This window comes from Argiope bruennichi, chromosome X1 (genome assembly GCF_947563725.1).
Source record: "Argiope bruennichi chromosome X1, qqArgBrue1.1, whole genome shotgun sequence".
Lineage (NCBI taxonomy): Eukaryota > Metazoa > Arthropoda > Arachnida > Araneae > Araneidae > Argiope > Argiope bruennichi.
In genome coordinates this window covers 19,097,704-19,111,918 of record NC_079162.1, presented here as the reverse complement: position 1 = coordinate 19,111,918, position 14,215 = coordinate 19,097,704, and the positions used below count along the sequence as shown (strand labels likewise).

At 30.5% G+C, this 14,215-nt stretch overlaps 1 protein-coding gene across 1 annotated transcript; it reads left to right on the top strand.

Annotated features, from left to right (window-relative positions):
• The first annotated feature begins 444 nt into the window (after positions 1 to 444).
• LOC129958509 (solute carrier family 2, facilitated glucose transporter member 8-like) lies at positions 445 to 13,951 on the top strand. Its single transcript, XM_056071035.1, has 3 exons — positions 445 to 752; positions 6,114 to 6,451; positions 12,731 to 13,951. The coding sequence occupies exons 2-3, from the start codon at positions 6,115 to 6,117 to the stop codon at positions 13,930 to 13,932; spliced, it is 1,539 nt and encodes a 512-aa protein (XP_055927010.1). The 5' UTR covers positions 445 to 752; position 6,114; the 3' UTR covers positions 13,933 to 13,951.
• The last annotated feature ends 264 nt before the right edge of the window (positions 13,952 to 14,215 follow it).

The window sequence follows — 14,215 nt, the reverse complement described above, 5'->3', positions numbered from 1 at the left end:
AAATAGAATTCTGAGTGTAAGTATGCTTTAAGCTAACAGACGGCACTTGAGATATCAAGAAAGATATAGGTATTGATAAGTATTGACAGAAGATTATCTAATGTAATTAGAAATACTTATAACCACAGATTTTCGTATCTCAAGGATGTCTGATACTTCATGAGGTTTATTTCACAGTCAAAACAATTGTCTTGCAAACTCAGATGTAACGAGTATCTGAAATCGAGAGAGCTATTTGCTTATCAGTTGTCAGAGTTAACTATCTGATATCCATCTAAAAGTTGTTATCAAAATTACTTTCTTTACAACAACAAGCTAATCTGTAACAATAGAGTAGTAACAGCTTAAATCAGCAATTTTTTAATATCAGCAGTTGTTGACTAAAGGAATTCAACCTAATTTTTTTTTTTTTTTTTTTTTTTCGTTTTTGAAGTCTATGTCGAGGATTTTTTTTTATCTACAAGAGCCGATTTCATTGATGCTTCGTCACAATGAAATACAATGCATCATTATTTCTTTCGTTACCAATAGTTTTCAGAGATTTTGAGAACAAATTACCCTTTTCTAAGACATTCTCGAAGAACTGAAAATAAGATGAAAACTACAGAATTCTAAGGAAATGAAGATCTTCATAAAAGACATTTTTTGTGCGTTGAAGAATTCTTGATCTTGATTGGTTTGAATTTTTCAGATATTTCGATTCTTGAAAATAGCATTTTTTTTCTGAAGAGCGAGGAAGCAGACACTCTGAAGTAAGTTTAGACTATTTTTTTTTTTAATTTTAAGATGAGATTTTTAAAAGGTTTGAAAAGGAATTCTGAAGCAGAATTCGCTCAATGCTTTTAGAGTGCATTTCTTTAATTTTTTTCGCAAAATGGGTATTTTTAAATACGTGCTACATACTGGAAAATCAAATCTACATTAAGAATATTTAAAAAAAATATTCCATATGTGATTACATTTTTTATCTAGCATTTTTTAAGCATTCATTGATTCTTAGTGCAGTTGAATGATTTTAAAAAATCAATAAAAGGAAAACTAAGGGCTACCCCTTCATTTCTAATATTTACATCTAAACTATTTGATGAAATAGTTTATTTACATTATATAATAACGAGGGGGCATCAATACGTTATACATAGAGTTTTGAAAGCAATAATAAACATGCAATGAATGACAATATGGCGGAAATGAAAGCATAATTTTCATTCATTTTGAAACATTTGTTTCCCCAAATTCATGCAAAACTACAAGGAATTGGCTGGGATATTTTCGAACACCCTTTATAGAATCCGTACATGGCAGCTCAGATTTTCATCTCCTTGGACCCATCCATGAGGAGGACTTTGACAAAGTCTACGTACGAGCAGACGGCGTTCTAGGAGACCGGGATTTAAAAAGAAATCTAGCCTTTCTTTACTGCCATTCATTGCATCTTTTCTTATTGTGTTCAAAATTAAATGCGTTACTTACTAATAATCCCTCATATTTACTCAAACGGTGATGCGATTCTAATAAAAATACTAATTAAAACAGAAAGCACAGAAGATTCTTAAGCTATTAGGCATACGCTGATGAAAATTCACAGTTTTAATGACTGAATTTCTTATGTATAGTTTGTTTTATTGTTGAGATATTTTAATGCATAATTCCATCATGTTCACAGACAAAATGTCACCAAAAGAGATCTAAAATATAAAGGTTTATAAACAACCTGAGATCAATATTTTTGTATAGATTACAATACTTTTTTTGTATACTAGAAAATAAAAAAGAAATTGAGCCCCTTTTTCATGAAATTATCTGAAGAAATGCTCACATATAATTTGAGAGAGTCAATAACAAAGAAGACAAAATTTTGAATACATATATATATTTATAATTCTTCATGGATCTTCGCACACCTCTAAAATTATTTGCGAAAAAGAAAAAAAAATTGAAATTGCATACCATCTTTTGCTTATATTCTACGGATGATAAACTGGTTCATTAAATTGAACCACGTGGTATGGATTGTGAAGCAGCCTAATACGTAAAAAGCATTGTTAAAGCATAATTATTAATTACGTAGTATTGAATTGATAAAACTTTAGAATTCACTCTTATCTAATATTTCAAAGATAGGAAGTATTGAAATCAATAGCATTTTGATTGTTTGGGGAGTACATGTATTTTGACACTGCAGATCGACCTTCGTTTATTCTTCTTGAGGTCAGCAAAACAATTTAAAATGCCTCAATGGGCTTTTATCTATCATTTGAATTTTTTGAAACGGAATCATCAATTCAACAAATTATCACTTTACTTGAAAATTGATTTGTTCTTTGAAACAAGCATTTATTTGGAACTTGGAACATAGCCAAAACATTTAATTGAACCATAAATTATAGTTTTCCTTTCGGCGGTTTTGAAGAATGTTCCTTCAAAAAGGAATTTTGGACAAAAATAGTTCCATTGAGAAATGCTTATAATTGGGATATTTTTATTTTCTCCTGTATTAAATATAGAAAGAGAAAATATGGTAATTATCAAAACCTTGACCACGAATTGTTGAAAAAACTCCATGACTTCAACTTTCTCGACTTCGAGAAAGGCATCCTTTTAAAAATTATATCTGTGTGTTGGTCTGCCGTTCTCCGAATAAAATAATTCGGAAATATTACAAACTATAAGGATGAAATTTGATACGTTATATTTACACCGGAAATTGTAGATTTTTTTTCAAATTTTTGGGGAAATCTACCTGCAGGATATCTACTCAAAAGCCCACAAGTGAGCGTGTTAACTCACGAGAGCATTGAACTGGAATTTCACATATAGGGTAATCACCAAAATCACAGATCAAATTTCGCAATCAGCGAAAGAGTTTTCTGTCTATTTTCAAGTATTTGAGCATTATAATTCCGCAACAATCTTGAAAAATAAAATTTGATATGGCATATTGACAAAGAAATTGTAAATGTGTGTCAAATTAATTTGTAGATGAAATAAGTTTATTTAATTGCTCACAGGAAATGGACAAAAAAAAATTAAAACTAATTTTTTAAAGAAGAAACTAAAATCTTATTTTTTATCAAAGAGAGTGGAAATGCTACTAATCTGTCTATGAATAAAAATAATTAGTTGAATAAAAATCCACTGTTAAAAACTATTTGTTAACTGGCATTTATACGGTGGAGCACAAAACTAAAAAAAAAAAGGATGCCAAGTTCCAAATCCAGTATACAAAGCTGCTAGAAAATAAAAGAATTATTAAGATACAAGATGAAGGGACATGGAGCAATAGAGCAACGCGTTTCTTTCATGATTTTGCAATTATTTCACTCTATCAGGTGAGAATTATTTCAAAATTTCTTACTTTTAACACTCTTACATGAAGATATTCCAAAAACTTGCCTATATTTCAAAACTTTGCGATGAAAAGATTTCATATTATTTTAAGCTACCTAGCTGGTTTTCAGAACAAAAAAAAAAACTTAAAACATGAACCAAAAACAATGAGCAGTTATAATTCCGTAGGTTCTAAAAATATAAAAGTGCTGTCATGAGTTTAAATATATTCCACAAACTGCATTCTAAAAAATAATCGGTTCAGAAACGAATAAGGATATTATACACAAGTTCAAGCACAACAATAATTTTAAAATAAAATTTTCAACATTTCCTTTTTTTCTATATCACGTTTATATGTGTACAAAACCGCGATTTTACAAACGTATTAAATTATATTTTTAACCAGAATAAAGAGAAAACTTACATGTCAAAACTGTAAGCATAAACTAATTTTATGCAAATTAATGAAATTATGTTGTCAGTTTTTAAACAATGCATTTAATAATGTCATATGCACAGAATATGATATTTAAATAGATAAGATAGATACTTGGCCGGTTATTTGGCGTTAATTAAAAATGGGCAGGTCTACAGAATTTTTACATGAGAAAATAATAAAAATAGGGCACATCGGAAGAAATCCGGCTAATAAAGAAATTATAAAAACAAGTCCGTTTCATTAATTGCAACTGCATTAAATTAGTCAAATTTTGGATGGCAGCGGAGATTTCATTCTAAAATCTCGTTCGAGATGACCATGAGTGATCAGTTCCTGCGAACAGAAACTGGATTTCAAGCGGAAATTGTTCTTTCTCTTGAATTGAAAAATATAGTTGGGGGGCAAATATCGAAAAAGACTATTTAGAAGATACTACTAGATATAGAAGAATCTTAAGACGGAGTATTTGACTGTTTTACAACCGGGCTTGAAACCAAATCATGAAGACTGGCTGCCTTGTAAATGACGGATTGCTAATGAGATAGAAGTGATTTGTTTCAGAGGTGAAACATTTCTAGCCTTCTTCAATGGTCGGTAAAAATTTTAAAACGATCAAGAGGCCTTCACAAAATTTGTTTCCATTTGGCGAAATTTTAGAAGGAAAAGATGGGATTTTTCAAGGGGACAAACTTCAATCCAAATCAATTTTGCAATGATCCAACATGATGTCAATTTTGAATTCAACACCTCATTTGAGCTCATGATATATCTTAACCTTCTCATATTATAAAAAAATGATAAGCAGAATTCTTCAGATGAAATGAAATCGAGCATTGAGGATGTTTAATTTCGACTAAAATCTGAAATACTGCAGAATTAAATGTTATCGATGGAAAATCGTGTGTTTAAATAATTTCATCTAAAAGAGCAAGTGCTATTTATTTTTAGTCGACTTTAATTATACTTTTGACGTGTATTTTTATATTTTTGTTTAATTCGATGGTTGAATTTAACAACTGACCCCCCGTCCCTTAGGACTCTGTTTGTGATCTCAATTACTTGCATTGAGATCACAAACTGTTTACTTTGTTAGAAATGAAAGAAATGCCGAATCAAGAAAGCTTACATCCAGCTGTAGATAAAGCACGATTTCATACCTTCGGGTAGAAAAGTGGTTAAAAAATTAATTCTCTGGAGTGAGGCGGGATACACATCTGATTTCCCACAAAATATAAAGAGGTGCTTTTCCCCAATTCCGCTATAAACGATATATTTCAACTACAAGAGAAAAACACTTATAGTTGCCGGAAATCGGTGGATAAAGCATGGTTATATGTTTTGCCCTATGTACCTTTTATTTTGGAGAGGCTTACGAAAAATGTCACACCATCGCCAGTAAATGAATTTACACAAAACGATGCTGTATATTTACATATTAAACTGAAGGAACATAGCTTTAAAAAGGCCAGTAAAAAATGTTTAAACTGTAAATAGCAGGTACTTTGGTTTAGTCTAAAGACCTCTCTATAAGTTTTAATTTTTAATTATAAAAATTTAGTATATATTTTTTAAGACCAGTTTTACGTATTTTTACTGTTTTGAGATGATATAATTTAAAATTCTTATGAGAGGAATGTCAATTAGAAAATAAATAACTCACGAGAGAACTTATTTGATGAGATATTTAACAACTAATGATGCAGAAGCTCTCTTTTTGCAACATTTTGAGAAACTTGCAATTTTTTAAAGCTTTCATATATTTATATATATATATAGCTTGTATATATATGGAAAGCTCCTACATATATTTAAGCTATAAAGCTGGTTTTCGGTTCAAATTGTTGTAAATTTAGTTTAAATTTTTAATATGAAAAATTCTGTCATGAACTAAAATTAACCGTTCAGGATATAATTTGAAAAAAGAAAATGTAAACAAATTTTGATGCGTTTTTAACACCAGGTAGCTCGCTATCTAGCGCCACTTGGATTTTATTGTTCAAAGAAAATAAAATCGAATTTATTGGAAAACATGTAGAATTTTTTTTACATATTTTTTATCACATTGATTAATTGGAAATTTTCGATCAGAAAAGAGAACAATTCTCAAGACTGAAAAGTTTCTTTTAAAATTTGAGAAGTATTTATTATATTTAAAAAGTCACGCATCATAATTTCCCTTTAAAGATACTACACCAGTAAGCGATGTGTCCTTTCCTAAAGTCATCAAAACACTTTCATATGCAGTTTTTGTTATTAAACAGGAAGACAAATACTTTCTCTCATTACAGCATTCTAGTTTATTTATTTTATTACATTTACTTCAAGAAATTATTCATCTCAGGATGGAATACAGGACATCATCCGATGCTAATCTGCTGTACGGAGCAGGAATGCGGGGAGACAGTATCCATTTGAGAAGTCCAATTGAAGAGAGCAGCACTTCACTTAGTTTAGAAGATCAGATTCTAGAACCTCGTAGGAAATTTAGAAAGATGTATTTTGCTTCCTTCTCTGCCCTTCTGATGGCTGTGGCAATGGGAATCGCTGTTGGCTACTCTGCTCCTGCTACTTATGATATGAAGAACAGAAAAAGCAGCAGCATTAAGCCTACCAATGATGATATCACTTGGATAGGCAGTGCTTTAGCAATAGGAGCGATGACAGGAGGATTAATAGCAGGTAAGGACTTTCTTTGAAAATATAAGGTATTTTCGAAAGAAAAAGAGATCACGGTTACATTTAATAAATAATTTTATAATCGTGTTTAACGTAATATCTATACATGATTGTAATCGATTTTGATGCATTTATCCTATCCTTCCATTTCCCAGATGCAGGAAGGAAGTGGCCTAGCTCAGTATAGAAAGTTCTAGACTGCTGACAGATCCAGTTTGCTTGACCAATTCCTTGCCGCAGATAAACCGCTAACTTTTCACTGATTTATTTAAGTAATCGGAAACATGGGAATCATATGGGGATATATTGATGTTGTATGGAGGATGTCTGAGATTTATACAACAAAGCCTTGTTTAAAAGTCGAGGATCTTCCTAACCACATGGGACTTACAGTTAGTTGTCATTGGATAGTATAATCTATTTGAGAGTTAAATATGAGCTTGTTTTTTATTGATTATTTGCCTAGGTCTCAGAAATGTGCTGTAGTACCGTGAAGTGTTAACTGTTTTCCTCTATTGTAGACAGTTGAAGCGTAAATAAGCTGAACAACATTCTTCTAGTCTAGTTTTTCTTAGCGATTGTTTTATTAAGAAAACAGAAAGGAAAAGAGCCCTGTTTTAAGTAACCCAAATATTACAAAGTTTTTAAAGATAAATCTGGTGGTGTTTTGATGTTTTTTTATAATTTCATGTTTTTTTGGAAAGCTGATGAGGAATCTAAGATTTTCCGTCAAAATTTTCAAGCGTAATTTCTTTCATTCTTTTTTTTTTTTGTTTGTTTTTGGTATATAGCTAAAAAATATCACCTTTGTAAAATATATTAAAATAATCTTCACAAAATTTCCTATAATTTAGATTTTTGCAATTATTTCGCCACTAGAAGCATTTAGGAACAATGAAAGTGGTAAGAAATTTTGGACTTTCTTTTAGCGCGACTTGAACAACAAGAAAAACGCGTCCTGTCTGCATTCATAAATTTTATCTAATTACTAAATTTCTGTCATAACTAATACAATTTTCAATCATAAAGTACCTTGTTCAAATTTTTTATCTGTTGTATCAAAAGAAATTTCCTGACTATTGAAAAAAGCCAATATTAATGGTCATATAGAGTTACTTTAATGATAAAAATTTATTGAAGCTGATAAGTATTTAAATTAAGCAATTCTGCATGCATATCATTTGTAATCAAGCAAAAAAGGAGGCATAAAAAAACTATTAAAAACTCTATAAATCATATTTATTAATCATAATAATGATGCAACTTATAATTTTTAATAAGGCATATACATAATATTATTTTGTTCAGTCTTGGATGCCCAATATCATCTAACAGTTCATCGGTTTCTTTGTCGATCGATATCCGAAGATAATGACGTCTCAAATAAATTATCAGGTCTTTCTAATTTGTCATCATCTTTATAATCATTATCAAGAACTGAAAATCTTCATTTTGTTGCAGGTGATCTAACAATAAAAGCACAGCATTGGACAAAACGGTCTGGTTTTCCTACAATCATAATTCCAGAAAAAAAAATTCACTAGCACGATATCTTGAGTAGAATAAAATCAAACACAAGGAATCTCAAAGTTGTGACAGGTTTCAGCCCATTGTTTGTTCTATCCTAACCCCCCAGTCTTCTAATCTCTTTTCATTGCTGAGCCAGCGTTGGATTTGTTGATAAGTGCTTAGATAATATTGATAGACAGCTGCTTCAGTTAGAAGAGGAGAAGCCATGTTGCATTCTTATATATGATGTAGAATTTGTAGCCAATATTATTCAGGGATTTTATACCCATGGGGGATATTGGGTAGTCACGAAATGCTATGTGAAAGCGAGTCACTGCATTCACAATCACATTTGAATTTTTAAATTGTTTTGAGAGTATCAGGATTATTTTAAAATTCTTAATAGACTTTATTTTCCTATAATTAAAAAGAGCTGATATGATATCATAACTGTTCATGGATATACCAGTGATGCATGCCACGAAGTTCGATGACAATATGTTTTGCGCAATTTTTCTTTCCCTAGCTTTAGGAAATACACATTATTATTGCAATAGCAGTAAAGCTTGACAACTCCACCTGTGAAAATTACAGATGAATTAGGGGCCAAGTCAAGAGCTGTGTTCACAATTAAACAATCAAGATCGTTGTCGGGTTTTTCGCACGATATGCTTTCTAAGACAAGCTTGCTTATCAGGACTGAGACGAATCAATATCTCTTCTGTCGAATTTTAGGAATTTTTCTTGGGAAACAACAACCATAGTTTGTGGAAGCATTACTTCATTTGTTTTAATAATCTTCTGGCTTGCTCTGCGTACTTAGTGCTACTATTATTTGATTTTCAGAGTATACATGAAAAACGATTAGAATAGATGATTTTCACTTAGAATAAAGTGTGTCAATTATTAAAAACTTATGAAAATGCTGAGTTCAAGTTTCAGGTGACTCTATGTAGCATTTGTCCTTCCTTAATAACATAACACTGCATTCAGAAATAATACATGGTTCGAAAGCTTTGTACAGAGAGGATTTTGTATTTTTACGTATTCTATCTTCATCAAACAGAGGTAAAAGAAAGGGACGCAGTTAATACGTTAGTAAATACCACAGTTCTTCATCTGAATTGCCTCCAGATGCTGGAAAAGTGTTGTAGGGTTGATAGATATGCTTTCGCCACATATCTTAATTGCACTATTATTTAGAGCCAGTTCTGTAATATATCGTTTCTTTTAAATCTGAAAGCATGAAAATTACTTTTTTCCATCCTTTTGATACCACGAGTGACTTCTTCTGTGACCAAGTGGCAATTAACCTTTGAATCTTCAACTTACTTATTGAAATCAAACTGGGATTTTCTAGGAAATGGTTATACTATTTGAAATACAGAATCAGTTATTTGCAATTATGATTATCTCGCTGAACTCCTAAATCTCTGATGTTGATCATTTCTAGTAAAATCAGTACCACTGATTTTTTTCAATTCTATCACGAAATGTTGTCATCTCCTGCTTCCACTTAGCAAGTCTATTATTGCTGACATCAAGTCCACGATTGAGGCGGTCATAAGCTTCAACGTTTTTCATTAATGAATGATCAATAGCCATATCATTCCACGTACCATACTAAACTTTGTATATGCATTAAATAGGAAAGTTATCTCCTGTTGTAAGTTTTTTGAATTTGTTGTTCCCATTGTATTATTCAAGTCATGCACATCGTTAAATTATGAACGTCCACTCTTAATATTTGTAAATTGGTCGATAGCATGGAAATAAAGAACATTTTGGCTATTATTTAAAAATAGTTAAGTCCAGTTTTTCATTTTCTCCCTTTAAATTAATTCATAAGAGTAACCATTTTATATAATTGGATCCAAAATTTACTTATAAGGTCATGGTATTTCAATGCTTGGAGTTTGGATAAGAATATTTACATAAGGGTTTAGTTGATTCTTCTTTTGCAAGAATTACATATCTCTTAGTGTTCTCCAGAGTCTCCTCCCCAACATCAAGTTGACAGGGCAAGTCAATCATGATCTGAATAATTGTTGCTATAACAGTTTACTTCAGAATATGGTCTCTTACTGCTCTTAAATAAGGGATTTCTGTCATGATCTTATCAATCGAATTCATTGCATATACATTGTTGAATATTTCCTTTAAATCACTCCCTGCCATGATGTAACCTATAATTCTAAGATAGAAAATTAAGAGAGAGCGGACGGGCTCATTTGCTTTGATGGAAAGAAATCGAAATGGATTACTTCCTATTAACACAAGATATTGTACGATATCTGTACGATGTTGTTAGGTAATCTAAATGCCGCACAATATGCTTAACATATCGAAATAACATTGCAGTGCATTTAATGCTAATTGAGTAGGTTAACAAGAAAAAAAAAGAACTGCAATAAATACAAATTTATTGGGTCTCCTGCTTTTAAGTCCCAAAATAGACCTCGTAGTACTTCAAAATGAAGTGGAAATATAGCTAAAACAAATAAAAAATTATTAATGAGCGTTTGACATACAGCAATGCATACTTTTATTAATCTTTTCTTCTGAAAATCGCATAATATCAAAAAAAGAAAGGCCCTAGAAAATTTTGAGAATATTATTTTAGTGTAGAGTGATATTTATTCATTATATATTACATTAGTGATATTAGTATATTTTTTAACAGTAAGCAAAAAAAAAAAAAAAAAATGCCAAATTTATTTTTGAAAAAAAAAAAAATGCTTTTTTTTGGTAGAAAATAAATTTCAAAAAAATTTTGGTGGTAAACCTCACATTTGTAAACAGCATCCCTAAAAACACATAAGAGCAGAACAATCTTAAATTATATTGGAACCAAAACAAAGCCTCAAAAACAGACGTAACGCTTTTAATGAGATGGCATATATACCAATTAGAAAACAATGATTGGCGAGGAAGAACCTACTATCATAAAATTAAACCAATAGTGTTTCGGCTTTCATTGATTCATTGAATGCTGTCTTACTCTTTTAAGTTTAGATTATTAGTTTGTTGGATGTATAACAGTTATTTGTATCTTGAACCATGGTATAACATGAATGATTTAAATTTGATGAATCATTTAGGATACTTTGCAAGAAAAAAGGTTTTCATATCTTTTGTTCTCTATATTCGATGTATATAATCTCCATAAATCATTAATGCTCTTAGAAACATTAGTATTTTTAATTGGGGTTAATAACTATTTAAAGTTTCTAGATAACTTACTTCAACCATTAATACTGTACCAAAAGTAAAATGATAGGGGAATAATTTAACATTGCATCTAACATTTGCATCTATCGACAATGCAGAATTTAAAATTTCCTCTTTCTCAGATATTCCTATTTAGAGGTAAACTGTTTATTTTGTGACAGAAAATTTTCTGCATACAGAAGCGTTTGATTTTTTTACTAAAATACAATTGAAATTATCACAACAATGATTTTGTTCTATTGTCTTTACTGTATATAATACGCCACTCAAATGTAAATGGTTCCTTTCAAAGCCATGGAGAAGGTATCGTTAATTCCAGCCTTATGTTCTCGATCAATTTTGTTTCCTGTACAAGATACCAGATGGAAAGGAAACTGCATGCACTCCTTACCAATGCATATTCAAATGTTTTGGCCAAGAAATGTAATAATGTAATATATATATATATATATATATATATATATATATATATATATATATATATATATATATATATATATATATATATATATATATATATATATATATATTGCTTTTTAAATTAAAAAAATATATTAAATGAAAAGGAAAAACGAATTTCAGTAATATTCATTAACTTGTATTTCAATCACTGTTAATATGTTTTAATAATACATTTATACTTACTGTTCACATTTCAATACATATTGTGATGGACGGACGAATGGACTAGTGACCAAATGGTTCCATATGTGATAATTATTTTTATAATTTAAAATGATTAAGAAAATTTTTATAAATTGTTTCGAACTTTTTTCGAAATAGAGAGAAATTTCATCTACTTTTTCAGTACAAAATGCTTTTTAATGAATCTACTTAAAATAGTTGTAGTGAAATAAAGGACTTACAACGAAATATGCTGCTACATAAAACTTGAGGCATTTGAAAGTAGTTCTTATTATTAATAAGGAAATAAGAAAAATAAAAATAATATTCATATTCATGTTCGATACTTCTATCAGCTAATTATATTGAGAAAAAGTGGCTTGAAAGTCACAAACATATTGAAAAATAGCTTTATTTTTAATTTATCTATGACCGATGCATTTATTCGTAAAAAAGTTTTGACAATTTTATAAAATAAAATACATTTTGAAAAGTAGCTATAGTTATTGGGCGCCATTATCCACATTTGATTGAAAAATTTCAAACAAGATCGAAGAGGGCTAACAAATTATCTGAGGTTTACAGTTATTCTTTTAGAAAATAATTCATGATGACATAGCACAAAAGTACCATAAATTTACCATGTAAATAAAACATCACCAACATTAGTTTAAAAACACAAATTTCAAAATAAAGATTTTAAAAAATTGATTATTGGCATAGTATGCTTCCTTTCGTCTCTTTTAAAGTGTTGCTCTACCTTGGAAAATAGAAAACCCATGTTATCCGTTCAAAAAGATGATTCCATGATTTTTAAATGGAAAACGTTCTTCTTGACTCAATCCATTAAATTAATGAATAATCAATAGAGACACCGTTAAAACTATAATACATAATCTTACATTCTTTTCTTTCCAGGTCCTATAGCGGATAAATTAGGTAGAAAGACAACTCTGATTTTGAACATAATTCCATTCATTGCTGGCTGGTTTTCAATCTGTTTCGCTGAAAATATTGGTACTATCATCGCTGGCAGACTAATTTGCGGCATCGCATGTGGTGTAGTATCTGTAGCTGTTCCTATGTACTGCGTTGAAATTGCTACTTCTGAAGTTCGAGGTCTTCTAGGATCCTCATTTCAAGGATTTATGGTAATCGGTAACCTTCTAAGTGCAATAATTGGTTCGTATGTCACTTGGGAATACCTGTCTCTTGTTGGTGCAGGAGTGGCAACTCTTGGTCTTGTTTGCTTTTTTCTGATGCCTGAATCCCCTCGTTGGATTCTTGCCCAAGAAGATATGGATGGAGCTATTAGAGTCATGCGTAACCTCCAAGGAAATCACCCGGAAACTGAAGAAGAATTCTTTAAAATATCTAAAGATTTGAAAAGTCAACCCAAAGGATTGCTAACTTGGAGAGAATGTAAACACCCCACAGTTTATAAACCAGCTTTAATATCTGTAGTTTTGATGTTCTTTCAGCAATTCTCAGGGTCAAATGCTGTTTTGTTTTATTCAACTTCAATTTTTAATGCGAGTAAAGACTTTTTGAATCCTAAATATGCTACTATAATTTTAGGAGCTGTTCAAGTAGTGGCAACATTATTGAGTAATCTTATTGTAGATAAAGCAGGAAGAAAGGTATTGCTTTTTCTTTCCGGAGCACTAATGTCGGCGAGTCTTACGGCGCTTAGTGTTTATTATTATGTATCGGTTGCGAACTTCACTTTCGAAGCTAGGTTTGACTGGATTCCTTTGGTCAGCCTTATTTTATTCGTCACTGCGTTTTCTTTAGGATATGGCTCTATACCTTGGCTTTTAACAGCTGAGATGGTTCCATTAAGAGCTCGCAGTACAATTGGAGGGTTAGCAACGTTTGCAAACGGTTTGTTTGCTTTTATCATAACGAAGACTTTCAGTGAATTAGAAGATCTAGCTCACAACTATGGAGCATTCTGGACTTATGCCGCTTTATCATTTGTAGGATGCTTTTTTGTTATTTTGGTGGTGCCAGAAACTAAAGGAAAAGAACTCGAAGACATAACGAAATATTTTTGTAAAACCACCAAAAACGATTTGAAAAATTCTACTGAAATATCTATTTCAGTTTTATCAAAATAAATAAGATTTTTATTTATGATTAGAAAAATATCATTTATTTAAAAACAATATACCTTTGTAGGATATATAATTAGAATACATTGGCCATAATATTTCTGCTGAAAATATTTGAAATTTGTATTGCAAAGTGGGCGGAGCGCTCTAAATGAATTATTTTTATCCTTTTTTTTTATAGCTTGGAAGTTTCCCGCATGAAGTTGTTTATTCATCCGAATTGTTTATCAAGTATATTTGTTAATATCATTTTCTAAAATCGAAGTAATTTTCTTGTAAGTCCAAGAAA

Coding starts and splice junctions, on each gene's coding strand:
- LOC129958509 (XM_056071035.1), top strand. CDS start 6,115: ATGGAATACAGGACATCATCCGATGCTAATCTGCTGTACGGAGCAGGA. Junction 6,452..12,730: donor GACAGGAGGATTAATAGCAG/GTAAGGACTTTC, acceptor TTTTCTTTCCAG/GTCCTATAGCGGATAAATTA.